We start from the raw sequence: 27,632 nt of genomic DNA on the forward strand, positions 1-27,632 counted from the left end.
AGGAAGGTAGCGATGCACAGCTGAGAAGTTAATAAGCCTAATTGTCTAGGAGGGAAAGTCAAGTCTAGAGGAGATTAGAAATAAGCAATCATAGCACTGGACAACATTTGGGGTTTGAAACTTGGCCAAATTCAACACCTGGATTTCACACAGTCTTGTTTAGCCTGACTGAGATGGGGTCAGGAGAGGAAATGAAATTATCAAGGAAGTGGAGTTTGTTATGCACCAGGAGATCTTAGGCGTTCTTGATGTCCGACAGGTTGAGACAAGGATAAAGAACTAGACAGCAACAGCATACACATGGAATTCCAATGACTGTGAATGTCTCATTTGAGGGACAGCATACAAATGAGGAAAAGAGGTGTCCAAGAAAGACCCAACAGACAATTTGGGAGAAATGTTATGAAGTAGGGAGGTGACAGAGTACCTTAGGGCAGAAATAGAAGGTAGAGATGCAGTGGTAATTAGAGAGAATGAATGGGTTGGGGGCAGGTTACTTTTTATGGGCAGGGAAGAAGGGGTGATAGCACTGGATTTGGAAGTAATGAAAACAATGCCTGACGAAAGTTAAAAATTAATAATCCCAGTTGAAATGGAAACCTAGATCTGTAACAGTAACTTTGGTGCATGGGGCAGAAGAGTCAGGCAGTCAGTGGGAGAGCTGGGCGGGTGGTGAGAGTCTGGCAGATGGACGGGGTGGGGGTGGTGAGTGTCTGGCAGATCGACAGGGTTGGGGGTGGGGGGGGGAGAAAAAGAGAGTTTGGCAGATTGACCCGGGGGGGGGGGGGGTGGGGGGAACAGGGATGGGACGGTGTTGAGAGTCTGGCGGATGGAGAGGGAGGCAAGAGTCTCAACCTGAATCAATCAACTAATCCTGTCAGTCAGACAGACAAACCTTGGCCTATCGCCCTACTCCTCAGGCATCTACTGATCCTTTTGAGGGCCTCTTGCTGTTCAATCCCTCCTGTCTCATTCAAAGTCCTAACTGCTTACCAGCACCCAGAGCTTCACAGTGAAATAAAGGGAAAGAGAATTGGGGCTGCTGCAAAGAAAGCCAGCAACAGATACTACAGTGGGCGGGAGGGTGAAAAAAGGACAAGGATGGCTGCATGAGTAGTAAAAGAAAAATTAGAACCAGAATGGGTGGGAATGAAAGCAGGACCTGGGGAACTCTGGCCCAAAACAGCACCAAACGGGTGCTTGCAAAAGGTTACAGAAAGAACCTAAATGTTTCAACTACTGGGAGAAACTAGGCCTGGCAACTGCAGATAAATGAGGAGATATCCAGACCAATGAAAGGAGGTCCCAATTAAAGATGGAAGGAAGCACTTGGCAGCAGACAATAATGGAATGAATCCAGTGCTGGGCAAATAGAAAAGCAAAGGTTTAGCTGGCAACCGGCAGAGAAGCAAAGGTAAAATCAAGAGATGTCAAAGGAGCACAGCAAGGTTGTGGAGCAACTGAAGGTTGATCCATAAACCAATAGAGAAGTTGATCAGGGAAATGGAGGCTGTACAAGGTTAGTAGTAGAGTCGTCGAGAATAGGTCAATAACGCAATACAAGAACAGAGTAATATATTGAAAAGCCAGGATTAATTCCATCTCAGGAGCAGAGGGATAAGTAGGGCACAGCCCAAGGCACCAAACAAGTGGAATTGAGTTCAGGAGCTGGCAAGAAAGGAAGGTGAATCCAGCTTGGAGTCCCTCCTGAACAAGCTCAGTCTCCCTCTACCCCTCCTGCACCATCATAGCATTCATTGTTGACTCTCAGCAGCAACCCTAACTACGTCACCCTCCAATCCCAATCATCTCTTCCTTCCAACTTCTCAAGCTAATTTCCAGCCATTTTCCCATCCCATTCACCTCTTCACCTGCATCCTAGGGATCCACTAAAACTGCCAAGGGAACCAGTAGTGCGGTCCAAATTCGGAAGGTGAGACCAGCAAGCTCAAAAAGGCAATTTTAAGAATGTAGCAGATGAATGGACTTCAGGTTGACCATTAGTGGAACAAAGTAATGCCCAGAAGCCAAAAGAACGGTGGAATAATGACACTCTCCTTCCTTACTAGTCTTAACTTCTGTTCCCCTTCTCCTCCCCTTTATGGAATCCCTTGTCCTTTGTGATATCTTTCTTTCCCTCTCTCACATCTTAAACAAGCAAACGGCAACAATAGCACCTCACAGGTTAGATAAACAGGCAAGTGGATTGGCGGCAGAAAAGTCAAGAAAAAGTCAAATTGTGGCCCACCACCCCCCACCCTCACCCCCAAACATGACTGGGTGCAGGGAGATTCAACAGGCCTTTACGACTTCATGTGGAAGGACAGAATAGCCATTTTAAAGGAACAATAGCAGATAAAAGTAATCGGGAAATTACAGGAGGGAGAGTTAAATGGGCAGGCAGAAGGAGAGGTGCTAAACAAGGTGACGAGGCAACTGTGAAGAGGAAAACTGATGAAGCTGGACAGAAAATGCAATGTTTCACTCCAGGAAGCGAGGACAATTTGAGCTGAGTGGAGAAGAAACTCAAAACATGAGTATTGCTGAAAACAGAGACATGTCAAAGATTTTTGTTTTGCACTCAACAGGACAATCCGCAAGAATACCAATGTACGGGAAAACAACAAAAATAAAAGCAAAATACTGCGGTTGCTGGAAATCAGAAATAAAAACAAGAACCAGACCCACAGCAACGTGGTTGACTCTTAACTGCCCTCTGAAATGGCCTAGTAAGTCACTCAGTTGTCAAGGGCAATTAGGGTTGGGCAACAAATGCTGGCTTTGCCAGCAACGCACACATCCCAAGAAAGAATAAGAAAAAGTTGCACCTTCCACCACAAAAGCTACTCTTGCAGGCCCGATAAAATTCCCCCAACAGTGTGTGGTGTGGTTGGTGTCTGACAGGAATTTACTAGATTTGTGTTGTTACAGCCACGTGGTGAGGGGTTTGGGTGGTTCTCGCATTCAACTCCCACTTGACCGCAGCAAGTGTGTTTTGTTATTTGTTATTTTGTTAATTAACCCCTTTGTGTTTTAATTAGCAAATAAATAGACAGTGACAGGTTCTCTTGTCGGTTTATTGCTAGTTGGGCCACAGTTGGAGTGCTGTGTGCAGTTCTGGTCACCGCACTATAGGAAGGATGTGGTTGCACTGGAGGGGGTGTGGAGGAAATTCATCAGGACATTGCTTGGGCTGGAGCATTTCAGCTATGGAGAGAGACTGGATAGGCTAGGGTTGTTTTCCTTAGAGCAAAGAGGGCTGAGGGGGGACCTGATTGAGGTATACAAAATTATATGGGGCATTGATAGGATGAAACTTTTTCCCTTAGCGGAGGGATCAATAACCGGGGGCATAGATTTAAAGTAAGGGGCAGGAGGTTTAGAGGGGAATTGAGAAAAACTTTTTTCACCCAGAGGGTGGTTGGAATCTGGAACACACTACCTGAAGGGGTGGTAGAGGCAGGAACCCTCAACGTTTAAGTATTTGGATGTGCACATGAAATGCCCTCCGGGCCAAAAGCTGGAAAATGGGATTAGAATAGATTGGTGCTTGATGGCCAGCACAGACACAATGGGCCGAAGGGCCTGTTTCCGTGCTGTATAACTATGACTCTAAATGCTGGAAATACTCAACAGGTCTGGCAGCCATCTGTGGAAATAGAAACACAGTTAATGTTTCAGGTCAGTGACCCTTCAGAACTGGCAAATTAGAAATGTGAAAGGTTATAAACAAGTAAAGCGGGGGTGGAGCAAGAGATAACAAAGGAGAAGGTGTAGATTGGACAAGGTCACAGAATAGCTGACCAGAAGGTGATGGAGCAAAGGCAAACGATATGTTAATGGTGTGATGAAAGACAAAGCATTAGTACAGATAGGGTGTTAACAGACTGAAGATTGAACAGCCACAAGTACAAACATGAAAAAAAAAAATAGTGGATAAGCAAACTAAACAAACTAAGATGAAATGAAATAAAATAAACACAAAAAAAGAAAAATTAACTAAAAATGAGAGTAAAATGGGGAGGCCTGTCATGCTGTGAAATTATTGAACTCAATGTTCAGTCCGGCAGGCTGTAGTGTGCCTAATTGGTAAATGAGATGCTGTTCCTCGAGCTTGCATTGATGTCCGCTGGAACACTGCAGCAATCCCAGGACAGAGATGTGAGCGCGAAAGCGGGGGGGAGTGTTGAAATGGCAAGCAACTGGAAGCACTATCCTCACTATCCCAGGCCCCAAACACTCCTTTCAGGTGAAGCAGTGATTTACTGGTATTTCTTTCAATGTAGTATACTGTATTCACTGCTCACAATGTGGTCTCCTCTACATTGAGGAGACCAAACGCAGACTGGGTGACCGCTTTGCGGAACACCTCCGCTCAGTCCGAAAGCATGACCCCGAACTTCCGGTTGCTAGCCATTTCAACACTCCCCCCTGCTCTCATGCCCACATCTCTGTCCTGGGATTGCTGCAGTGTTCCAGTGAACATCAATGCAACCTCGAGGAACAGCATCCCATTTACCGATTAGGCACACTACAGCCTGCCAGACTGAACATTGAGTTCAATATCAGAGCATGACAGGCCCCCCATTTTACTTTTGTCAGTTACTTTTTCTTTTTTATATATTTTTTGTGTTTATTTTATTTCATTTCATCTTTGTTTGTTCAGTTTGCTTATCCACTTTTTTTTTCATGTTTGTACTTGCGGCTGTTCAATTTTCAGTCTGTTAACATCCTAGCTGTACTAATGCTTTGTCTTTCAACACACCATTAATAGATTGTTTGCCTTTGCTCCATGACCTTCTGGTCAGCTATTCTGTGACCTTATCTTATCTACACCTTCTCCTTTGTTATCTCTTGCCCCACCCCTGCTTTACTCGTTTATAATCTTTCACATTTCTAATATTTGCCAGTTCTGAAGAAGCGTCACTGACCTGAAACGTTAACTCTGCTTCTCTCTCCACAGATGCTGCCAGACCTGCTGAATATTACCAGCATTTCTTGTCTTTATTTCTGATTGGCAGAGGCGTGGCGAATGCACCAGTTTATGATGACTGATAGTTAACAGCCAAGCTTCGTTTGAAATTTAAACCAGGTAGCTTGACTGGTTCCTCAGGGCAGTGCCTTGACCAATGAACCAGCGAATGGCTGTCACTTATTTTGTTCAGCTGAAACCGGCGCAATGTTTGTACATGTTCTTTCTGTCTACAAAGAACAGGGCCCTGTGTATTAATATACGTAGCTTTCAGTACATGCAAACGTACCACACTGCGAGCCCTACTGGCAATCTTAAATTGGTTGGCAGCGTAAATCTTAGCACACTGAAGATTATTTAGCAAATTTTGCCCAATCGCAGAATCACATCTAACGTTGGACACTGTTTTGAGTTTTGCAAGCACGGGCTGGTCGGGTACGGCCTGTACCTTGCCCGATGCAAACAGCACAAGGGACATGTCTTTGATACGATCTGCCAGTCTTTCGGATGTACGGCATCATAACGGCATTGAAAATCAACATTTGCTAAATAATCCTCAGTGCGCTAAGAATTACACTAACAACCAATTTAAGATAGTCAGTCGGGCTTGCAGTGTGGCTCATTTGCACGTACTGTTAACTACATATATTAATACACAGGGCCCTGTTCTTTGCAGACAGAAAGAACATGTACACGTATTGCGCCTGTTTCAGCTAAACAAAATAAGTGACAGCCATTCGCTGGTTCATTCCTCAGGGCAATGCCTTGACCAATTAGAATCAAGCTGCCTGGTTTAAATTTCAAACAAAGCTCGATAGTTAACGGTCAGTCACCATAAACTGGTGCATTCTCCATGGCAACACCTCTGACAGAGTTCACTTGTCAACCTTAATAAAAGATATAAAAAAAGGAAAATAAAATAATTGAATAAAATAATTAAGTAATTAATTAAAATACATTAAGGATGGCAGGACAGGTGATGTGTCACTGCTGCAGCATGTGGAAGCTCCTGGATGCCAGCGTGATCCAGGGCAAACACGTCTGCAGTGTGTGTTTGCAGCTCAAAGAGCTTCAGCACAGAGTCATTGAACCGGAGGTCGAGCTGCAGACAATGCGACACATCAGGGAGGGGGAAAGTTACCTGGACATTTTGTACCAGGAGATGGTCACACTCCTTAGGATAGGGTCTTCTGACTTAGTCAGTCAGTGGTCAGGGACAGGTGAGTGTGGCTGCAGCTGAGGCAGGTAAGGGGGCATGAGTGCAGGAGCCTCAGCCTGATTGTCCAACAGGTTTGAGGTTCTTTCAGCTTGTTTGGATGACAGTGGGAGCTGCAGGGTGGATGAGCGACCTGACGATGGCACCATGGTACAGGAAGCCATTCAAGTGGAGGGAGCAAAAAGGAATGTAGTGGTAGTAGGGGACAATATAGTTAGGGGAACTGATGGTTGTGTTGCCTGCCCGGTCCCAGGGTTCAAGACATCTGCTCAGGGCTGGAGATGAACTTACAGTGGGAGGAGGATGATCCAGTCGTCGTGGTCCATGTAGGTACCAACGACAAAGGCAGCTCAAGGAAAGAGGTTCTGCATAGTCAGATGAGGAACTAGGCACCAAATTAAGAAGCAGAACCTCAAAAAGGTAATAATCTCCGATTACCTGAGCCACGTGCAAATTGGTATAGGGCAAATAAGATTAGAGAAATAAATACGTTGCTCAAAGATTGGTGCGTTAGAAGTGGGTTCTGGTTCGTGGGGTACTGGCACCAGTAATGGGGAAAGTGGAGACTGTACCGTTGGGACGGTCTACACCTGAACCGTGCTGGGGCCGGTGTTCTAGCGAGCCGCATAACTAAGGAAGTAGAGAGGGTTTTAAACTGAACAGTGAGGGCAAAGGATCAAATTTGGAAAGATATGGTAAATCAAGGAGTAGAGACAAGGCAAGAGAAAGGTACTAATATGGGAAATGAAACAGACTGTGACAGGAAGGGACAGAGCGTACAAATCTAAGAGTAAATCAACAGATAAGGCTCGAGGTTACAAAAATAATAAAAGGACAAAACTAAAGGCTCTGTATCTGAATGCACGTAGCATTCGAAACAAAACACATGAACTGAGAGATGGCTGCAGGATGACATAGATTGGGACCTGAATATTTTGAAGGGTACATGGCATTTAGGAAGGACAGAAAGCTGGAAAAGGAGGAGTAGTTCTGTCAATTAATGATGATATTAGCGCAATAGAGAGGGATGACCTAAGTTCAGGAGACTAGGATGTAGAAGCAGTTTGGGTAGAGATGAGCAATCATAAAGGCAAGAAGTCACTTGTGGGAGTGGTGTACAGGCCACCTAACATTAACCACACTGTAGGATGGGGTATAAAGGAAGAAATAACGGCAGCTTGTCAGAAAGGTACAGCGACAATTATGCGGGATTTTAACCTACCTATGGACAGGAAAAATAAGATGGGAAGAGGTAGCATAGATGAGGATTATGTAGAATGTTTTCAGGATAATGTCTTGGAACAATACGTTCTGGAGCCAGAGATCAGCCTATACTAGACCTGGTATTGTGCAATGAGATAGGATTCATTAATGACCTCATGGTTAAGGTTCCCCCAGGTAGCAACGATCATAATATGATTGAATTTTACATTCAGTTTGAGGGAAAGAGTGAGTCCAAGACCAGTATTTTAAACTTAAATAAGGGCAATTATGAGGGCATGAAAGCAGAGCTAGCTAAAGTGAACTGGCAAATTAGGTTAAGGGATAGGTCAATAGAGATGCAGTGGCAGACATTTAAGGGGATATTTCAGAATACATTTCAATGAGAAAGAAAAATTCCAAGGGTGGGACCCGCCATCTGTGATTAACTAAAACAGTTAAAGATAGTATCAAACTTAAAGAAAAAGCCTATAATTGCACAAAGATGGGAAGCAGGTCAGAAGATTGGATAGAATATAAAGAACAGCAAAGAATGACAAAGATTATAAGGAAGGTAAAATTAGGAGTATGAAAGCTAGCAAGAAATATAAAAACAGATAGTAAGAGTGTCTATAGATATTTTAAAAAGAAAAGAGTTAACAAAGTGAGTGTTGGTCCTAAAGTGAGTGTGGGGAATTAATAATGGATAAGGAGATGGCAGATGAATTAAACAGATATTTTGCATCAGTCTTCACTATTGAGGATATAAGTAACATCCCTGTATTAGCTGTAAGTCAGGAAATGGGAGGAAGGAACTCAAGAAAATTACAATCACCAGTGAAGTGGTACTGAACAAATTGTTGGAGCTACGGGCTGACAAGTCCCCGGGTCCTGATGGAATTCATCCTAGGGTGTTCAAAGAGGTGGCTCGTGAGACAGTTGATGCGTTAGTAGGTTCCGTTGGATTAGAAAAGAGTGAATGTAACTCCTTTATTTAAAAAGGGAGACAGAAAGCAGGAAACTACAGGCCAGTCAGCATAACATCTGTCTTACGGGAAATGTTAGAAGCTTTTATTTGTTATAACAGAGCATTTAGAAAAATTCTAAGTAATCAGGCAAAGTCAACATGGTTTTGTGAAAGGGAAATCATGTTTAACCAATTTATTGAGTTCTTTGAGGGAGTTACATGTGCTGTGGATAAAGGGGAACCAGTGTATGTACTGTACTTAGATTTCCAGAAGGCATTTGACAAGGTGCCACATCAAAGGTTACTGCAGAAAATAAAAGCTCATGGTTAGGGGGTGACATATTGGCATGGATAGAAGATTGGTTAGCTAACAGGTAACAGAGAGTAGGCATAAATGGGTCATTTTCTGGTTGGCAAAATTTAACAAGCGGTGTGCCACAGGGATCTGTGCTGGGGCCGCAACTTTTTATAATTTATATAAATGACTTAGATGAAGGGACCAAAGGAATGGTTGCTAAATTTGCTGATGACACAAAGATAGGCAGAAAAGTAACTTGTAAAGAGGACATAAGGGGGCTACAAAGGGATTTGATAGGTTAAGTGAGAGGGCAAAGACCTGGCAAATGGAGTATAATGTGGGAATGTCTGAAATTGTCCACTTTGACAGGAAGAATAAAAAAAAGCATATTATCTAAATGGTGAGAGAGTTCAGAGCTCTGAGATGCAGAGGGATCTGGATGTCCTAGTGTATGAATCGCAAAAGGTTAATATGCAGGTACAACACGTAATTAGGAAAGCTAATAGAATGTTATCACTTATCGCAAGGGGAATTGAATACAAAAGTAGGGAGGTTATGCTTCAGCTATACAGGGCATTGGTGAGACCACATCTGCAGTACTGTGTACAGTACTGGTCTCCTTATTTAAGGAAGGATGTAAATGCGTTGGAGGCAGTACAGAGAAGGTTTACTAGGCGAATACCTAGATTGGACGGGCTGTCTTATGAGGAAAGATTGGACAGGCTAGGCTTGTATCCGCTGGCATTTAGAAGAGTAAGAGGCAACTTGATTGAAACATATAAAATCCTGAGAGGTCTTGACAGGTGGATGTGGAAAGGATGTTCCCCCTTGTGGGAGAATCTAGAACTAAGGGTCACTGTTTAAAAATAAGGCGTTGCCCATTTAAGACAGAGATGAGGAGAAATTTTCTCTGAGGGTCATGAGTTTTTGGAATTCTCTTCCTCAAAAGGCGGTGGAAGCAGAGGCTTTGAATATGTTTAAGGCAGGGATAGATCGACTCTTGATAAGCAAGGGGATGGAAGGTTATCGGGGGTAGGTGGAAATGTGGAGTAATCAGTTCAGCCATGAACTTAGTGAATGGCAAAGCAGGCTCGAAGGGCCGAGTGGCCTACTCCTGCTCCTAATTCGTATGTTCATATGTAACCACTCAGCACACTCTTCTCATACAGTATAAAGTTGTTTTCCTTTACATTGGTATTCTTGTGGATTGCCCTGATCAGTGCAAGAGGAAAGGCTTCGACAACATGTCTCTATTTTCAGCAATACTCAAGTTCTGTACTACAAAACGACTAAACTCAAAACACCAGCATGTTGATGAACCTTAGATCATGGTCATGAATCTCAATTTGGAGATTCTTGCTGCCTTCTTTCAGGAAGAACATGCTTACATGGTATTTACACCTGCAACCAAGTACCTCAATAAAAACTAACAATTTAACTATTGTGCTATTTTATTAATTATCATTGCAAATTGAAACACGCAATGGCCCGGATTTTACAGTCAGTGGTGAACAAATGGCACTTGCTGCTCATTATGCTTACAGCTGTCGACAGATTTATGGTGGACTTTTTAAAGCAGTAATTTAGTCATTGGGCGTCTGAAGCAGCACCCTCTACAGGAACTCCGGGAGCTGTGTGAACAGCGCAAGCAACAGTGTATTTCTCAACTAATCAGATTTCCTGCAAAGGTATTCAGGAAAGATAGGGAAGGAAAAAAAAATGTGGGGGTTATGGTGGTGGGTAACACTACTGATCGTAGCATCTATTGTAGCACTGGAAAGGCAAGATTTAGTTGAGGGGTCAATGACAGTCCATTTAGTTAGAATTACGGAACAGAACAGCTATTACATTAGAGAGAGTGTATCGTAGGCGATTAAAACAGTAGAAAATAGAGGTGCAAATATGCAGGCAAGTTGCAGAAATATGAAAGAACTACAAAGAAGCGATAATAGAGGACTTCAATTACCCTAATATAGACTGAAATAGCACCAGTATGAAGGGCAAAGATGGGAGGTATTCCTGAAAAGTGCACTGAAGAATTTCCTTGATCAATGTTATGAACAAGGTGGAAAGGGGTGTGGATGGTTCCCACTGTTCACCTCCCAACTGACTTCAATAGAGTTTTGTTAAAAATGGTGAGTTAGTTCCCGAGTGTTTTTTTCAAGGGTCAAATAAGCAGACAAATGACAGGTTTTCTCAGTTTAAAAAAGGCCAACTATTTATGTTTATACAATTTCCGAAATGGTCGTAACCTCACCACCCCCTTCCCCCATACACACACATGCATGCGAGAATAGATAGAGAGAAAAAGGTAGGTAGCTTAAATTTCAAAGTGAGGTAAGCGTTCGTGGTTTACAGTAAACTTGTTGAATCGTCTTAGGTGGAAAGTCTCATTTAAAAAGTGCAGCCTGGGTGTTCATAGTCTTGAACCTGTTGAGGTGTCGCAGATTTCTGGTGGTTAAGACTTCAAACTGGAGGTGATTGTTACTAAGTTCTCAGCTGCAGCAAGTTGAAGTGTAGAATCAGCAGCAGGGCTCCTTCCTTGTTCGGATGGATTTCTGGTATAGCCTCTAACTAGACTGCTTTCCAAAGGTGTTGGCTTGATCTCCCCTCTCGCTCCAGAGGGCTACTTTTTAAAAAGTAAAATCCATCACATTAGAGTTTCTGTTATGAGACAAATGGTCCTCTCCCCTGGTGTGACCACACAATGAACCAGGATGTGGAGACCATGGCTACTGATTGATGTCTGAATGGGGACCATTCTATTAACAGTGCCATTTCACACCTATTCAATTTTGGCTTGGATTATAAGTCCATCTGTCTCCAGAACCCTGTGCTAGTTCATTCATGTTGTTAAGAGTCATTAATATGCATGTGTTCTTTTCAATTTCAATGGGGTTCTACCCAGAGCTATTTCAGACAGGTTTGCTGATTTCCAGTACAGGAGGGGTCACGTGACCACTACTCCATTTTGACTGTAGTACAAGCGCCCATGTTCTTGTGGTTTTGTTTAACAGTAGACTTTTCAAAATTCATAATTCTTTCATTTCACTGCTTATTTCATCGTGGCTCCTTCCGTCCATAACAGTGTATTTCTAGCCCGAGGAAGGAAGCAGTGCTGGATACAGTTCTGGGGAATGAAGTGGGACAAGTGGAGCATGTTTCAGAGAGCGTGCATTAGAGTAACAGTGACCATAATATCAGCTTTAGAAATGTTAGGGAAAAGGATAAGGCGTGCATAAAAACACAACCATGGGAGAGCTAACTTCAGTGAGGGATCTGGCCCAGGTGGATTGGAATCCAACATTGGTAGGCAAAGCCCTAACGGAACAATGGGAAGCCTTCAAAGAGGAACTGGTTAAGGTAAAGAGTAGACTTCCTAAGGTAAGAGTAGGAAGGGAAGGGAAAGGCATCCAAAGCTAAAGCTCCCTGGATAACTAATGAGATGGAGGTTAAATTATGAGACACAAAAAAAAAAGAGGCTCATGACAATTGTAAGCTTCATAATACAGTAGAGAACCAAGCCAGATATAGAAACTACAGTTGTTTTAAAAAAGGGAATAAGAGGGGCAAAGAAAGAGTATGAGAATAGATTAGCAGCTAAAATGAGAGAGAACCAGGATTTTTTTTTATTAGTCAAAAAGGAAGGGGAGGGAAGATTATTGACCAAAAAAGATCTTCCTGTGGAGGCAGAGGTACTAAACGAGTACTTTGCATTTGCCTTCAACTACAGAAGAGGATGCTGCAAATGTGGCAGTAAAGGAGGAGGTAATAACAATATCGGATAGGATCACAGATATAAGAGGAGGTACTTAAAAAGGGTGGCTGTCCTCAAAGTAGAAAAGTCACCTTGTCCAGATGGGATGCACTCTAGGTTACTGAGCAAAACAAAAGGTGGAAATTGCAGAGGTTCTGGCCACAATCTGCTTATCGTTCATGGATATGGGGATATCAGGGGACTGGAGAATAGAAAATTTTACCTCTATTTAAAAGAGGGGGATAAATGCAGCATCTGTAGACCATTCAGCCTGTCGTTTGTGACGAAACGGACAATAATTCAGGACAAAATTTATTGGCATTTAAAAAATGTATGGGCTAATAAATGAAAGTCATCATGAACTTGATTGTGGTTGACAAATTTGATCGAGCTCTTGGATAAACTAACAGTGTTGATGAGGAAAGTGCAGTTCATGTGGCGCATATGAACTTTCAAAAGGCACTGACAAAGTACCACATAATAGACTGGTTGGCAAAATTCAAACTGATGGGATTAAAGGAACGGTGACAGCAGGGATACAAAATTGGCTCAGGAACAGGGAGGAGAGAGTAGGGATCAGACTGGATGGTCTGGTATTAGGACACTGCTTTTTCAATATATATTAATGGCCTGGACTTGGCTATACAGGGCATAATTCCAAAGTTTGTAGGTGATACAACATTCAGAAATGTAGTCAAAAATAAGGCAGATTGTAACAATCTTCAAGAAGAGAGACTGGTAAAATGGGCAGCCACATGGAAGATGAAATTTAAAGCAGAAGTTTGAAGCAATATATTTTGGTAGGAAAAATGAGGCACAACGTTAACTAATTTAAAAAGAGGATACAGGAACAGAGATACTTGGGGGCTGTATGGACATAAATCTTTGAAAGGGCCAGGAGAAGTTGAGAAGACTGTTAAAAGAGCATATGCGATCCTTGACTATTAATAGAGAAAGAGGACAAAACCAAAGAAGTTAGGCTAAACCATTGTAAGGCCTCAGCTGGAGTATTCTATTCACCACAATTTAGGAAGCATATGAAGTCCTTGAAGGGGGTGCAAAATTACTGACCACCACCAACACACAGTGGCAGCAGTGTGTACGCACTGCAGCAACGCACAAAGACTCCTTCAACAGCACCTTCCAAACCCATGACCTCTACCACCTAGAAAGACAAGGGCAGCAGATACATGGGATCATCTGCACATTCCCCTCCAAGTCACACACCATCCTGACTTGGAACTATATCGCCAATCCTTCACTGTCGCTGGGTCAAAATCCTGGAACTTCCTTCCTAACAGCACTGTGGGTGTACCTACCCCACACGGACTGCAGCAGTTCAAGGCGCAGCTCACCACCACCTTCTCAAGGGCAATTAGGGATGGGCAATAAATGATGTCCTCGCCAGCCATGTCCACATCCCATTAATGAAATTAAAAAATTGAGTAATTTATCAGGAGTGAGATACTGCAGAAGCTGAGAGTGCTCATCTTACATCAGAGAAGGAGAAAAGGAGATTGGATAGAAGTGTTCGACATCATGAAGAGTTTTGATAGTTTCTCTTTATTTACTGTTTTCCAGTGGCAGAAGGGTCAGTAACCAGAGGTCAGATTTAAGGTGATTGGCAAAAGAACCAAAAACAGCATGCAATTTGTGATCTAGAATGCCCCGTCTAAAAAGGTGGTGGAAGCAGATTTAATACCAGCATTCAAAACAGATAACAGGAGTAGAAGGGCATTCAGCACTTCGAGCCCACTCTGCCATTCAATATGATCATGGCTGATCTACTTGGCAAATAGCTGGAGGGGAAATAAACTACAGGGCTATGGGGAAAGTGCAGGGAAGTGGGAATAATTTGATAGTTTATCTAAGAGCCAACTCAGGCACAAAGGGCTGAATGGTCCCCTTGTACAATGCATCATTCTATGATTCTATGATATGATTGAAGAAACCTCACTGAGACACAGGCTAAACCAGGAAGTTTAAGTTAGGGCATTTAATTCAATTTCAAATAAATAAAATCATGGAAAGAAACAAAATAGAGGGAAAGATGGGATTGAGAGATAAAAGAGACAAAGTTAAATAATTAAAATCTGAAGGGATGAGACTCCGTACCTATAAAAAGGTTAATTTTCAGTATCAGGAAGGTTGTTTGACAGTATTTAAAGACCTATCACGCCATTAAAAATTACTTGAATGGACAAGCCCCAACTTCTGGTGTGTTTGGTGAGTATCTAGTGCTTGTATTTCAACCTCAAGTCTATTGGCAAGGTACCGATGTAGCAAAGCTTGTGGAGGAGCAGGATAAATTGGACAGCAACTTCCAAATTTTCTGCTTTACTGCATGTGAGAACACTTGTCCGATTTACTCCGTGGCAATGGCAAATGCTGATAGCCTTTCCATTATTCTTACTGTAAATTCCAGGCCAAGACCTGCATTCTGTGATGGATTCAACACTAGTATTTGAACAATCTTCAAACTGCAAGTTGCAAATACTAGTGCAACATTCATTTAGCATTGATGCCACTGTTTAGACTTTGTTAAATCTTCTAAGTTCATATCTTGAATAGTGTTTCCGTTTTATACAATGCCTCGTACAATAAAGTAGAAACAAGGTGCAAGATTGCCGCTCTAAGCAAAATCCTAAACACACATTTGAACACGTTTACAACTGCACTAAATAAAAACAAGGGAAACGTTCAACCATACATTTTGCATAGCAATGAAAATTAAAAACTTTTTAAAACTATGGAACTGAATCAAGACCTTCTGACTTGCATTCCTAAAAAGGAATTAACTTGGAAGAAATTTGTTTATTTATTTAAAACTCGTTTGAAACATGTTTTTCTCCTCCTGTTAAGGTCTCTTGCGCAACACTCCTAGCCAAGGAGAAATTAGCACCACAGAAGCCCAAAGTTTATTTTAAGCAAATGTGTTTCATCTTCCATTGTTGATTACAACCATTTGCTCTTATTTTTGCTTACAAGTATGTACCACCTCTCCACAGAAAACAACACACTGGGGGGGTATTTTTCATAGGTGAAGAAAGCCATCCAATAACACTCTATTGAGAAAACAAATCAATGGTGTTTGTCCTGACCACGTGGGACCTGTAGATTGCCAACAAGGATGACAGCGTTGAAGATGATACTGTAGCACTAAAGAACAATTATTTACTTACATGTCTCTTCAACTTACCCACTAGTCCAAAGTGGCCAGGAATTAGGACATTAAGTCACAAATATTGATTTGAATATTGTGCCTTGAAAACTTTGTCCAGAAGCTGAGTACTTTAACTAGTACCAACTAAATAAAACTAGAGAAAAAAAAAATCTACAAAAGCAACACTGAACAGCAGTAAAGACGGCAGTAGCAAACATTTTGTTTTGTTCTTTGTCAAACACAACTGAAGGTCACAAAATACAGTTCTAATTTACCAAAATGTAATTAATGAAAAACTAATCTCTAAAAGATTGATAATGCAGTAAAGGAAACAGCATTTTAAAAAATCCTGCTAAATGAAATGAATCAAAGTGGTCATTTTATCCAGTCATGTCATGCAAATAACTTACTGACAATACCCTACAATATTTGCATGAGAGGGACTTGTAGTTATTAGAATGAAACCATATTGGATAAAAACTACCATAATTGGTCTGATTCGCTGTAGAAAATTCTACTTTAATTGTTCTTGACCACATCAGTAAATTTCCAAACAATTCTGCATTATTTTTTTTTAAATCAAAAGCTACGGGGGCAGTTTAACACCATATCTGTCATCTTAACCTAATGTGCCCAGCAGTAAACTCTCAAAATCGAATTGCTTGCCCAGAATTAAACAAAAAATGAGAATTTTAAATTTGCGATGACAGGGACACAGGTGATTTAAGAGTGGGATTTGGTGCAGGATAGGATACAAGCAACATTTTGGACAAGCTGAAGGTTACAAAGGGTGGAAGGTGGAAATCTTGCCAGAAAAGCATTGAAATCGTCAAGACTGGAGGTGATAAAGTGATCGACAAAGTAGATACAGAAGTTGTATTCTTGTATATTAGCTATGCAAAACAGACCGCATTTGCAAGAACACTCTCAAGAGTATTGTTTTTGCACAGAAAATGTTCACAATTCCCCAGGATTATACTTTTAAAATACAGGGGATAAAAAAATGAATTTTCTTTCAGGATTGTGATTGTTTTTCTTTCCTTCCTTCATTGCCAACATCATTTCCCAATTCAGAAAATACCCAGGCAACTCGCCATCAGGTTTTTTTCTGGTCACAAGAAGGTACATTAGTGCAACTTGGTCTGTTTTCCTTTCTTTTTATATCAAAATATTTAACTCTGGTTCAGCATCACCACTTAAAAATAACACTCGAGATCAGAAACTCACCATGTGAAGCACTTTAATTATTTCAGAATGCATCTATTTCAAATGTGCTTCTTTATGGAGGCTCAACAGCAGAGCGGAATACTAAAATAATCAGAGGCCAGTTGTTCCCCCAGTGATTCCTGTGCCACGAACAATTCAGCAGTGTTGCTAGAAATGATATTACTGCATTCAAATGTCAACTATTGCTCGCCCCACACTGCACAAAAGCTTTTTTTTTTTGAGAACTTGAAATGTAGCACTGCAGTTAGAGGTAGCCGAAGTACCACAAACCTCGTGTGTACTTACACTGGTTACTCTACGATAGATCTGAGCCGCATTCTGGCATTCCGAGTATGGATATTCTGAAGTTGCCATCTCTAGCATGCACATCCCAAAAGCGTAAACATCAACAGACTCGTCATATTTTTCTTCGTACATCTCAGGAGCCATGAACTCAGGGGTACCTTAAATTAAAAGAACGTTTCAGACTCTAACAGACTGTCTCAGAGTGAGTAGAGGCTGTCGGTACTCACCGATGGAGGACGATGACCTGTGGGGGAAGACAAAGCGGAGGCGAAGGAGAGCCCTTCTCAGTTACTAAGCAAGCTACCAACTTAAGTTTTCTTCTGCAAGGCATTCTATATGGTGTACAGCACAGAGTTGACCTAATTAACCATTTGCAATTGAACGAGTATTCCTGCAATCACTAATACTAAACAGTTTACCCAGAAAAAAACTCAAATTTTAAATGTTCTTCGTAGTGGAAACACACCATATCCATAACTGTTAAATGCAACTTCAACCTTTTATTGTTCCAACTTAAAAAAATGGAAAAATGGAGGATCAGCTCCGGTGCACCTTGTTTTTGACATTCCACTAATATTCCAAAACTCATAACTGCTTCAAACATCTTGGGCATCTAACTTACTTTGTAAATTACAACAAAATTAAAATTATTAAAACATTAAAAAAGGTTCAGAGTTTTCAGTTTCATTTACAAGTCAGTGTTTTTACAGACAGAAATAAAACCTAGTTGATGGGTTTGCTAAGAAAAAAAAACTAAATTAAACTGGACCATGGCTAGTTTCTGACCAACTATGTTTCTTACACCCTATATCAGTAACCAAGTTGCCTTGCAAATGAAAACTGCCATATAATTAATCATGATGTTGAAATGTTCAATAATTTTGATCTTCAAATCATCAGAAAGGCAACTCACCACAGCCTTTATCTATAGCACTTACCGTTCAACTGCAGTACGGTTAGGTCTACTGCAGCTGGGAAAAGTAGACGTCCTACAGTTGAAAATACTTAGAATACAGAAAATTGAGTATAGAGGGCTCAGCAGGACAACCAGACCCAAAAAAACATGAGACCCTGTTTGTAGTTTCAGATATTCTGAAACTATCTTTAACAAAAATTAGAAAGATGATTACAGCACAGCAAAGTAGGCCACAATCTTGCAGCTTTGTTCAATCCGATAAAGTACCCTCCTCTATTTCAAAGTCATATCTGCAAAAAGATTTCTACTTCAATCTTCCAAAACCAACAGCTCACAAAGCAAACTTCACTTAATGACAATTAACTTACCTATTACACTTTTTGCAAATGATGCCCTTTTTAGCGTAGCAAGGCCAAGGTCCCCAACTTTAACTGATCCAGTAGGACCTGTAATGAAGATGTTGTCACATTTCAAATCTCGGTGGATGATGGGTGGCGTACGAGTATGAAGAAAATGAAGACCCTTCAAGATTTGACGACACCAGCTTCGAAGCACCTTGATCTTCATTACTTTAAACCTCTTCAAATAACTGAAACAAAGATTAAGACATTGATATCACAAGAAAAAGCTATTCTAAATGAACTGACCAGCTATCCAAGTTCTGACAATTCTGTTCTTGTAAAAGTTAGAAAAAAAAGCTCCAGACCAAATGGTTTACCAACAAAACAGTATTTTGATGGGGTGTTCATTAAATACATAGGATGTTATCTGAGCCCATCAATGTGTGGACAAGCACTTGCACAGCAAGTTTTAAAGGCAAAAATGGAATTGGTTCCAAACCACTCTTTCAATGTTAGCAATTTTCCCAGATGATGGGGCACTGGGTGGCAAAGTGGTTTAAAACCCTGCTTTTTCATTTCTGGATTTAACTCCATCCCAGAACACACTGTTGGATTTCAGGGTTAAAATGAGTTTCAGTAGTCCATAATTTCTTACGTATAAGGGCTCACAAAACTTAACCATTTCGCACCATTAGCAATTGCATGAAGAAACCTTAAGGACGACTACTGAACTTAACTTGTTCAGTTAAACATGATCTGAGAGTGCTTTAATATGAAATTTGTTTGAACTAAGTGAATGGAACAATTTTCACATTTCTTTCAGTCAAGGCTTTGAACAGAGCTCCAATGAAAGTTTACTCTCCCCCCATCTGCCCAAATAAATCATAGCATTCATTAAGTCAATATAATGGGGCGGCACAGTGGCGCAGTGGTTAGCACCGCAGCCTCACAGCTCCAGCGACCCGGGTTCAATTCTGGGTACTGCCTGTGTGGAGTTTGCAGGTTCTCCCTGTGTCTGCATGGGTTTCCTCCGGGTGCTCCGGTTTCCTCCCACATGCCAAAGACTTGCAGGTTGGTAGGTAAATCGGCCATTATAAATTGCCCCTAGTATAGGTAGGTGGTAGGGAAATATAGGGACAAGTGGGGATGTGGTAGGAATATGGAATTAGTGTAGGATTAGTATAAATGGGTGGTTGATGGTCGGCACAGACTCGGTGGGCCGAAGGGCCTGTTTCAGTGCTCTATCTCTAAAAAAAAAAATTTCTCTCAACTTCTGGGATAGATTCAAATCCAGAAGTGAAAAAGTAAAGCTTTAACCCACTATGCTATTCTGCCCCCAACAATTTTATATTAAGGGAAATATGGAGAACAATGGATGCATATATATGTAATTCAATGTAACACACAAGATGTTTCACCAACGATGTCAATTTTTAATTAAGTCCTTGGGAATTGTTCATCAATAAGTGTCAGCCTGAGCACTCTTACCCCAGGGCAGAAGATTGTGGGTTTAAGCACCATTACACAAGTTCTGTTTGTCTCCTTGCTTTGTAGGGAACATTGTTTTAGCCAAATATAAACAAGAAATGCTGGAAATACTCAGCAGGTCTGGCAGCATCTGTGGAGAGAGAAGCAGAGTTAACGTTTCAGGTCAGTGACCCTTCTTCAGAACTGAAAAAGATTAGAAATGTAAAAGATTTTAAGCAAGTAAAGCGGGGGCTGGGGCAAGAGATAACCAAAGAGAAGGTGTTGATAGGACAAGGTCACAGAATATAACCGACGAGAAGGTCATGGAACAAGGCAAACAGTCTGTTAATGGCATGCTGAAAGACAAAGCGTTAGTACGGAGAGGGTGCAAATTGAATGTAAAGCACAAAGCACTCCAAGTACAAACATTATAACATTTTTTTTAAAAACAGAAACAGTGGGTAAGCACAGTAGAAACAAACTAAAATAAAATAACCAAATTAAAAAGAAAAAAAAAAACATGAAAAGGGGGGGCCTCGTCATGCTCTGAAATGATTGAACTCAATGTTCAGTCCGGCAGGCTGTAGCGTGCCTAATCAGTAAATGAAATGCTGTTCCTCGAGCTCACGCTGATGTTCGCTGGAACACTGCAGCAATCCCAGGACAGAGATGTGAGCATGAGAGCAGGGAGTGGGTGCGTTGAAATGGCCATGAACCGGAAGCTCGGGGTCATGCTTACAGACTGAGCGGAGGTGTTCCGCAAAGCCGACACCCAATCTGCGTTTGCTCTCCCCAGTGTAGAGGAGACCGCATTGTGAGCACCGAATATAGTATACTACATTGAAAGGAGTACAAGTAAATCACTACATCACCTGAAAGGAGTGTTTGGGGCCTGGGATAGTGAGGAGAGAGGAGGTAAATGGGCAGGTATTACACCTCCTGCGCTTGCAGGGGAAGGTGCTGTGGGAAGGTGATGAGGTGGTGGGGGTAATGGAGGAGTGGACGAGGGTGTCGCGGAGGGAACGATCCCTTCAGAATGCCGACAGGGGAAGGGAGGGGAAAATGCATTTGGTGTCAGTATTCCGAAGGGATCGTTCCCTCCGTGACAGCCTTGTCCACTCCTCCATTACCCCACCACCTCATCCCCTTCCCACAGTACCTTCCCCTGTAATCGCAGGAGGTGTAATACCTGCTCATTTACCTCCTCTCTCCTCACTATCCAAGGCCCCAAACACTCCTTTCAAGTGAAGCAGTGATTTACTTGTACTTCTTTCAATGTAGTATACTATATTCGGTGCTCACAATGCGGTCTCCTCTACACTGGGGAGAGCAAATGCAGATTGGGTGACGGCTTTGCGGAACACCTCTGCTCAGTCCGTAAGCACGACCGAGCTTCCGGTTCATGGCCATTTCAACGCACCCTCCGCCCCCGCTCTCATGCTCACGCCTCTGTCCTGGGATTGCTGCAGTGTTCCAGCGAACATCAACGCTAGCTCGAGGAACAGAATCTCATTTACCAATTAGGCACACTACAGCCTGCTGGATTGAACATTGAATTCAATAATTTCAGAGCATGACGGGCCCCTCCCTGCTTTTTATGTTTAGTTATTTTTTCTTTTTTTCTTTATTTGGTTATTTTATTTTAGTTTATTTTTTTTAGTTTGGTTAGTTTGTTTCTACTGTGCCTACCCACTGTTGCTGTTTTTAAAAAAAAATTTAATGTTTGTGCTTGGAGTGCTTTGTGCGTTACAGTCAATTCACACCCTCTCTGTACTAATGCTTTGTCTTTCAGCATGCCATTAACATACCGTTTGCCTTTGTTCCATGACCTTGTCCTATCAACACCTTCTGTTTTGTTATCTCTTGCCGCACTCCCCGTTTTACATGCTTAAAACCTTTCACATTTCTAATATTTGTCAGTTCTGAAGAAGGGTCACTGACCTGAAACGTTAACTCTGCTTCTCTCTCCACAGGTGCTGCCAGACTTGCTGTGTATTTCTAGCATTTGTTTTTATTTCAGACTTCCAGCATCTGCAGTATTTTGCTTTTATTTTAGCGCTTGCTGTACCCAAGTTGCCTGCCATGTTTTCCTAACTTACAACAGTACCTTCACTTCACAAAGTACTTCATTAGTTGCAAAATCTTTTGGGATGTCCTGGAGATGTGAAAGGCGCCATATAAATGCAAATTTATTCGATTAGTTTTCCCCAATTGATCACCTGTTTCAATCTGAAGTTCTAAACCAGTACTGTTAGGAAACATGAGCCATAGTTAGATATCCTATATTATTATTCTTACCATACCAGTTAAGATACCGTGTACTGTCCTACTTCTCAAATGGGATTCTATGTACCAACGCATAACTGTGTTATAGCTCACACTAAGCATTGTGCAAGAAACTTGGATGAAAGTGCCAACTGAAAATGTTTCGTATTCTCATTTTTATTGATGGGATTCATCTGTTTAAAAGGTTATTCTACATTTTTCTTTGAAGTCTGTAAGGATGCTACATCAACACAGTCATACTAAAACATTTGATTGGTCACAAGATTCCATTTCAAAACAAATTGAAAACTCTGCCAGCTGGCAATGAAGGTCATTTTTTCCATCATATTTTGTAGCAATACCTGTTAGACATGAATGCAGCAGAGCATGAGGGGTTTTCCAACGTAAATTGACAGATTTAAATGAGACTTAGATTCTGCTGAGATTATTTTCTGAATGAAGTATTTAGCTTTAGTATGTTAGTTCTGGGCTCTTCAACTCAAAACCTGAAATTTGAAACAACCTTAGCAACAACTTGTATATAGGACTTTCAATATAGTAAACCATCACAAAACACTTCACATGAGCACTAACAAAATTTGACACGGAGTCACATAAGGAGATATTAGGACAGATGTCCAAAAGCGGGTGGCTAAAGAGCAGAGTTTTTGATGGAGACCGAAAACAATTGCTTTGGTCTTCCTAATATTTACGGAAGGAAATTTCTACTAATCCAGTACAAACATATGAACTAGGAGCAGGAGTAGGCTTTTCGGCCCCTCAAACCTGCTCCGCCATTCGACAAGATCATGGCTGATCTGTTTGTGGACTCAACTCCACTTTCCTGCCTACCCCCAATACCCTTTGACTCCCCTGTTTGCCAAGAATCTGTCTAACTGTGCCTGAAAAACATTCAACGACCCTGCCTCCATCACTCTCTGGGGAAGAGTGTTCTACAGACTCACAACCCGCAAAGAAAAAATTTCTCCTCATCTCGGTCTTAAAATGGGAGATCCCTTATCTTTAAACTGTGCCCCTTAGTTTTAGTTCCTCCCGCAAGGAGAAACATCCTTTCAACATCCACCCTGTCGTGTCCCCTTGGGATCTTATACGTTTCAATAAGATCACCTCTCATCCTTCTGAACTCCAATGAATACAGACCCAACCTGCCCAACCTTTCCTCATAAGATAACCCTCTCATCCCAGGAATCAGGCGAGTGATCTGCTTCCAATGCAATTATAGCCTTTCAAGTAAGGAGACCAAAACTGTACACAGTACTCTAGATGTGGTCTCACGAATGCCCTGTACAACTGCAGCAAAACACCTCTACTTTTATATTCAGTTCCCCTTGCAATAAATGACAACATTGCACTTGCCTTCTTAATCACTTGCTGTACTTGCATACTTATATTTTGCGATTAGTGTGCTAGGACACCCTGGTCCCTCTACATCTCAGAGTTCTGCAATCTCTCCTCATTTAAATATATAGATTTTCTAATTTTTTGGCCAAAATGGACAAGTTCACACTTTCCCACATCAGGCTCCATCTGCCAAATCTTTGCCCACTCACTTAACCTATCTACATCCCTTTGCAGACTCCTTATGTCCGCTTCACAATTTACTCTCCTACCTATCTGTACGTCATCAGCAAATTTAGCAACCATTCATTCTGTCCCTTCATACAAGCCATTGATATTGATTGTAAATAGTTGAGGCCCCAGCATAGATCCCTGCAGCACTCCACTAGTTACAGCTTGCCAACCTGAAAACAACCCATTTTTGCCTACTTTCTATTTCCTGTTAGCTAGCCAATCTTTTATCCATGCCAATGTTACCCCCTATACCACGGGCTCTTATTTTATTTAGTAAACTTCGATGTGGCACCTTGTCAAGTACCTTCTGGAAATCTAAGTGCACCACATCCACAGGTTCCCCTTTATCCATGTTGCTTGTTACTTCCTCAAAGAACTCTAATAAATTAGTCAAACACAATTTCCCTTTCACAAAACCCTGTTGATTCGGCCTGATTGCATTGAGATTTCCTAAATGACCTGCTATAACCTCCTTAATAATAGATTCCAGCATTTTCCCTATGACAAGATGTTAAGCCTTTAGTTTCCTGCTTTCGGTCTTCCTCTTTTCTTGAATAGCGGAATTACATTTGCTATCTTCCAACCTGATCGGACCTTGCCAGAATCCAGGGATTTTGGAAAAATTAGAGTCATAGAGTCGTACAGCATAGAAACAGGGCCGACAGCCCACCGCGTCCATGCCGACCATAATGCCTATCTATACTAATCCCACCCGCCTGCATTAATTCCATATCTCTCTATGCCTTGCTCATTTAAGTACCTGTCCAAATGCCTCTTAAATGTCGCTACTGTTCCTGCCTCCACCACCCCCTCAGGCAGCTCATTCCAGATACCCACTATTCTGTGTGTGAAAAATTTACTCCTTAGATCCCTTTTAAGCCTCCTCCCTCTCATCTTAAATCTATGCCCTCTAGTTTTAGTCACCCCTATCATGGGAAACAGACTCTGGCTATCTACCCTATCTATGCCTCTCATAATTTTATATACCTCTATCATGTCCCCTCTCAGCCTCCTTCGCTCCAGGGAAAACAGACCCAGCCTATCCAATCTCTCTTTATAACTCAAGCCCTCCAAACCAGGCAACATCCTTGTGAATCTTTTCTGCACCCTCTCTAGCTTAATCACATCTTTCCTGTAGTGCAGCGACCAGAACTGCACACAGTACTCCAAATGCGGCCTAACCAACGTTATGTACAACTGTAACAGGACGTCCCAACTCTTGTACTCAATGCCTCGGCCGATGAAGGCAAGCATGCCATACGCCTTCTTCACCACCCTGTCTACCTGTGTTACCACTTTCAGGGAACTATGTATTTGCACCCCAAGGTCTGTCTGCTCAACAAAACTCCCCAGGGCCCTGCCATTCACTGTATGTGTCCTGCCCTGGTTTAACTTCCCAAAATGCGTCACTTCGCACTTGTCTGTGTTAAATTCCATTTGCCAATCCCTTGCCCACTTTCCCAGTTGATCTATATCCTGTTGTAACCTTAGACAACCTTCTTCACTGTCCACTATACCACCAATTTTGGTGTCATCTGCAAACTTACTAATCATGCCCCTTACATTCACATCCAAGTCATTAATATATATGACAAACAACAGAGGGCCCAGCACCAATCCCTGCGGGACACCACTGGTCACCAGCCTCCAATCTGAAAAACAACCCTCCACTACCACCCTCTGCCTCCCATCACCAAGCCAATTTTGGAGCCAATTTGCTAGCTTACCCTGGATCCCATGTGTTCAAACCTTCTGGACCAGCCTACCATGCGGGCCCTTGTCAAAGGCCTAGCTAAAGTCCATGTAGACAACGTCATAACCCTGCACTTGTCAAACCTCTTGGTCACCTCCTCAAAAAACTTAATCAAATTCATGAGACATGATTTCCCACGCACAAAGCCATGATGATCTATCTCTAATCAGACCATGCCTTTCCAGTTGCATATAAATCCTGTCTCTCAGAATCCCTTCCAATAACTTTCCCACCACTGATGTAAGGCTCACTGGCCTATAGTTCCCTGGCTTATTCCTGCTGCCCTTCTTAAATAAAGGCACAACATTAGCTATCCTCCAGTCTTCCGGTACCTCACCCGTGTCTAACGATGATAAAAAAAATCTCTGCCAGGGCCCCAGCAATCTCCTCCTTTGCTTCCCATAGCCTCCTAGGATACACCTGGTCAGACCCTGGGGATTTATCCACCTTAATGTGCTTCAAAACCTCCAACACCTCCTCCTTTGTAATGTCGATATGCTCCAGGATATCGCTGTTCCCTCCCTTGAACTCACTAGCTTCCATGACCTTCTCCACGGTAGCTACGGACGAGAAATATTCATTTAAGACCTCGCCCATTTCCCGTGGCTCCACACATAGATTGCCACACTGATCCTTAAGGGTACCTACTCTCACCCTAGCTACTCTTAATATACTTATAGAATTTTTTAGGGTTCTCCTTTATCTTATCTGCCAGGGAAATCTCATGGCCCCTTTTCGCCCTCCTAATTTCCTTAAGTGTAGTCCTACATCCCCTATACTCCTCGAGGGACTCGCTCCATCTCAGCTGCCTATACCTGACATGTGCCTCCTTCTTTGCCTTGACCAGACCCTCAATATCCCTGGTCAACCAAGATTCCCTAAACTTGCCAGCCTTGCCCTTCCATCTAACAGGAACATGCCGGCCCTGAACTCTTCCTATCTCACTTTTAAAAGCCTCCCACTTGCCAGACGTCCCTTTACCTGTAAACAGCCTCTCCCATTCAACTTTTCAGAGTTCCTGTCTGATGCCATCGAAATTAGCCTTCCCCCAATTTAGGACTTCAACCTGAGGACCAGTCCTATCCTTTTCCATAACTATCTTGAAGCGAATAGAGTTATGGTCACTGGTTTCAAAGTGCTCCCCCACTGACACATCATTTCCCAGCCTCATTTCCTAAGAGGAGGTCGAGTGTAGCCCCTTCTCTAGTAGGGCCATCCACATACTGCTTCAGAAAACTATCCTGGACACACTTAAATTCTTCCCCATCTGATCCCTTAGCACTAAGGCAGTCCCAGTCAATATTAGGGAAGTTAAAATCACCTACTATTACAACCCTACAATTCCGACACCTATCTGAGATTTCCCTACATATACGCTCCTCCACTTCCCTCTGACTATTGGGGGGCCTATAGTATAACCCCATCGAAGTGATCACCCCTTTCTTATTTCTAAGTTCTACCCATATGGCCTCGCTGGACATTTTCCCCCCGAGATATCCTCTCTAAGTACTGCCGTGATGTCCTCCCTAATCAATAGTGCAACTCCCCCCATCTCTCTTACCTCCACCTCTGTCACGCCGGACAGATCGGTACCCCAGAACATTGAGCTGCCAGTCCTGCCCATCCCTCAAACACGTTTCCGTAATAGCTATAATATCACAATCCCATGTACCGATCCATGCTGAGTTCATCTGCCTTACCTGTAAGGCTTCTTGCATTAAAGTAAATGCAGTTTAGCCTACCAGACCTTCCACGCTCCCTGTCTTGCCCCTGCCTGACCTGCCTACTGGACTTGCTTGTTTGCACCTCTACATTTGTCTAAACTATCTCATCTGAGAGACTACTACTTTGGGTCCCACCTCACTGCAAGACTATTTAAACCCTCCCAAGTAGTACTAGCAAACCTCCCCGCAAGAATATTGGTCCCCCTCCAGTTTAGATGCAACCCGTCCTTCTTGTACAGGTCACCTCTGCACCAGAAGAGATCCCAATGATCCAAGTAGCTGAAGCCCTCCCGCCTACACCAGCTCTTCAGCCACGCATTCATTTGCCTAATCCTCCTATTCATAGCATGTGGCACAGGGAGCAATCCTGAGATTACAACCCTAGAGGTCCTGCTTTTTAATCTTCTGCCTAACTCCCTATATTCACCTTACAGGACCTCATCTCTCTTCCTGCCTATGTCATTAGTACCAATATGGACCACAACCTC

General features: G+C 42.3%; 2 protein-coding genes across 14 annotated transcripts in view; one reads left to right on the forward strand and one right to left on the reverse strand.

The window, feature by feature from the left end:
• Positions 1-27,632, reverse strand: part of LOC137379651 (serine/threonine-protein kinase WNK1-like) — a 275,316-nt gene that overhangs the window by 174,381 nt on the left and 73,303 nt on the right. For all 10 annotated transcript variants that reach the window (XM_068050782.1, XM_068050783.1, XM_068050789.1 and 7 more), the window contains exons 3-4: positions 18,370-18,590; positions 17,086-17,243 (exon numbers count right to left, since the gene is read on the reverse strand). In XM_068050782.1, the coding sequence (XP_067906883.1) occupies positions 17,086-17,243; positions 18,370-18,590 (379 nt within the window). The remainder of the gene's footprint in view (positions 1-17,085; positions 17,244-18,369; positions 18,591-27,632) is intronic.
• LOC137379652 (ninjurin-2-like) overlaps positions 1-27,632 on the forward strand; it is a 354,918-nt gene that overhangs the window by 7,727 nt on the left and 319,559 nt on the right. The gene's annotated exons all lie outside the window — the stretch shown is intronic.

The sequence above is a fragment of the Heterodontus francisci genome, chromosome 18, assembly GCF_036365525.1.
Source record: "Heterodontus francisci isolate sHetFra1 chromosome 18, sHetFra1.hap1, whole genome shotgun sequence".
Lineage (NCBI taxonomy): Eukaryota > Metazoa > Chordata > Chondrichthyes > Heterodontiformes > Heterodontidae > Heterodontus > Heterodontus francisci.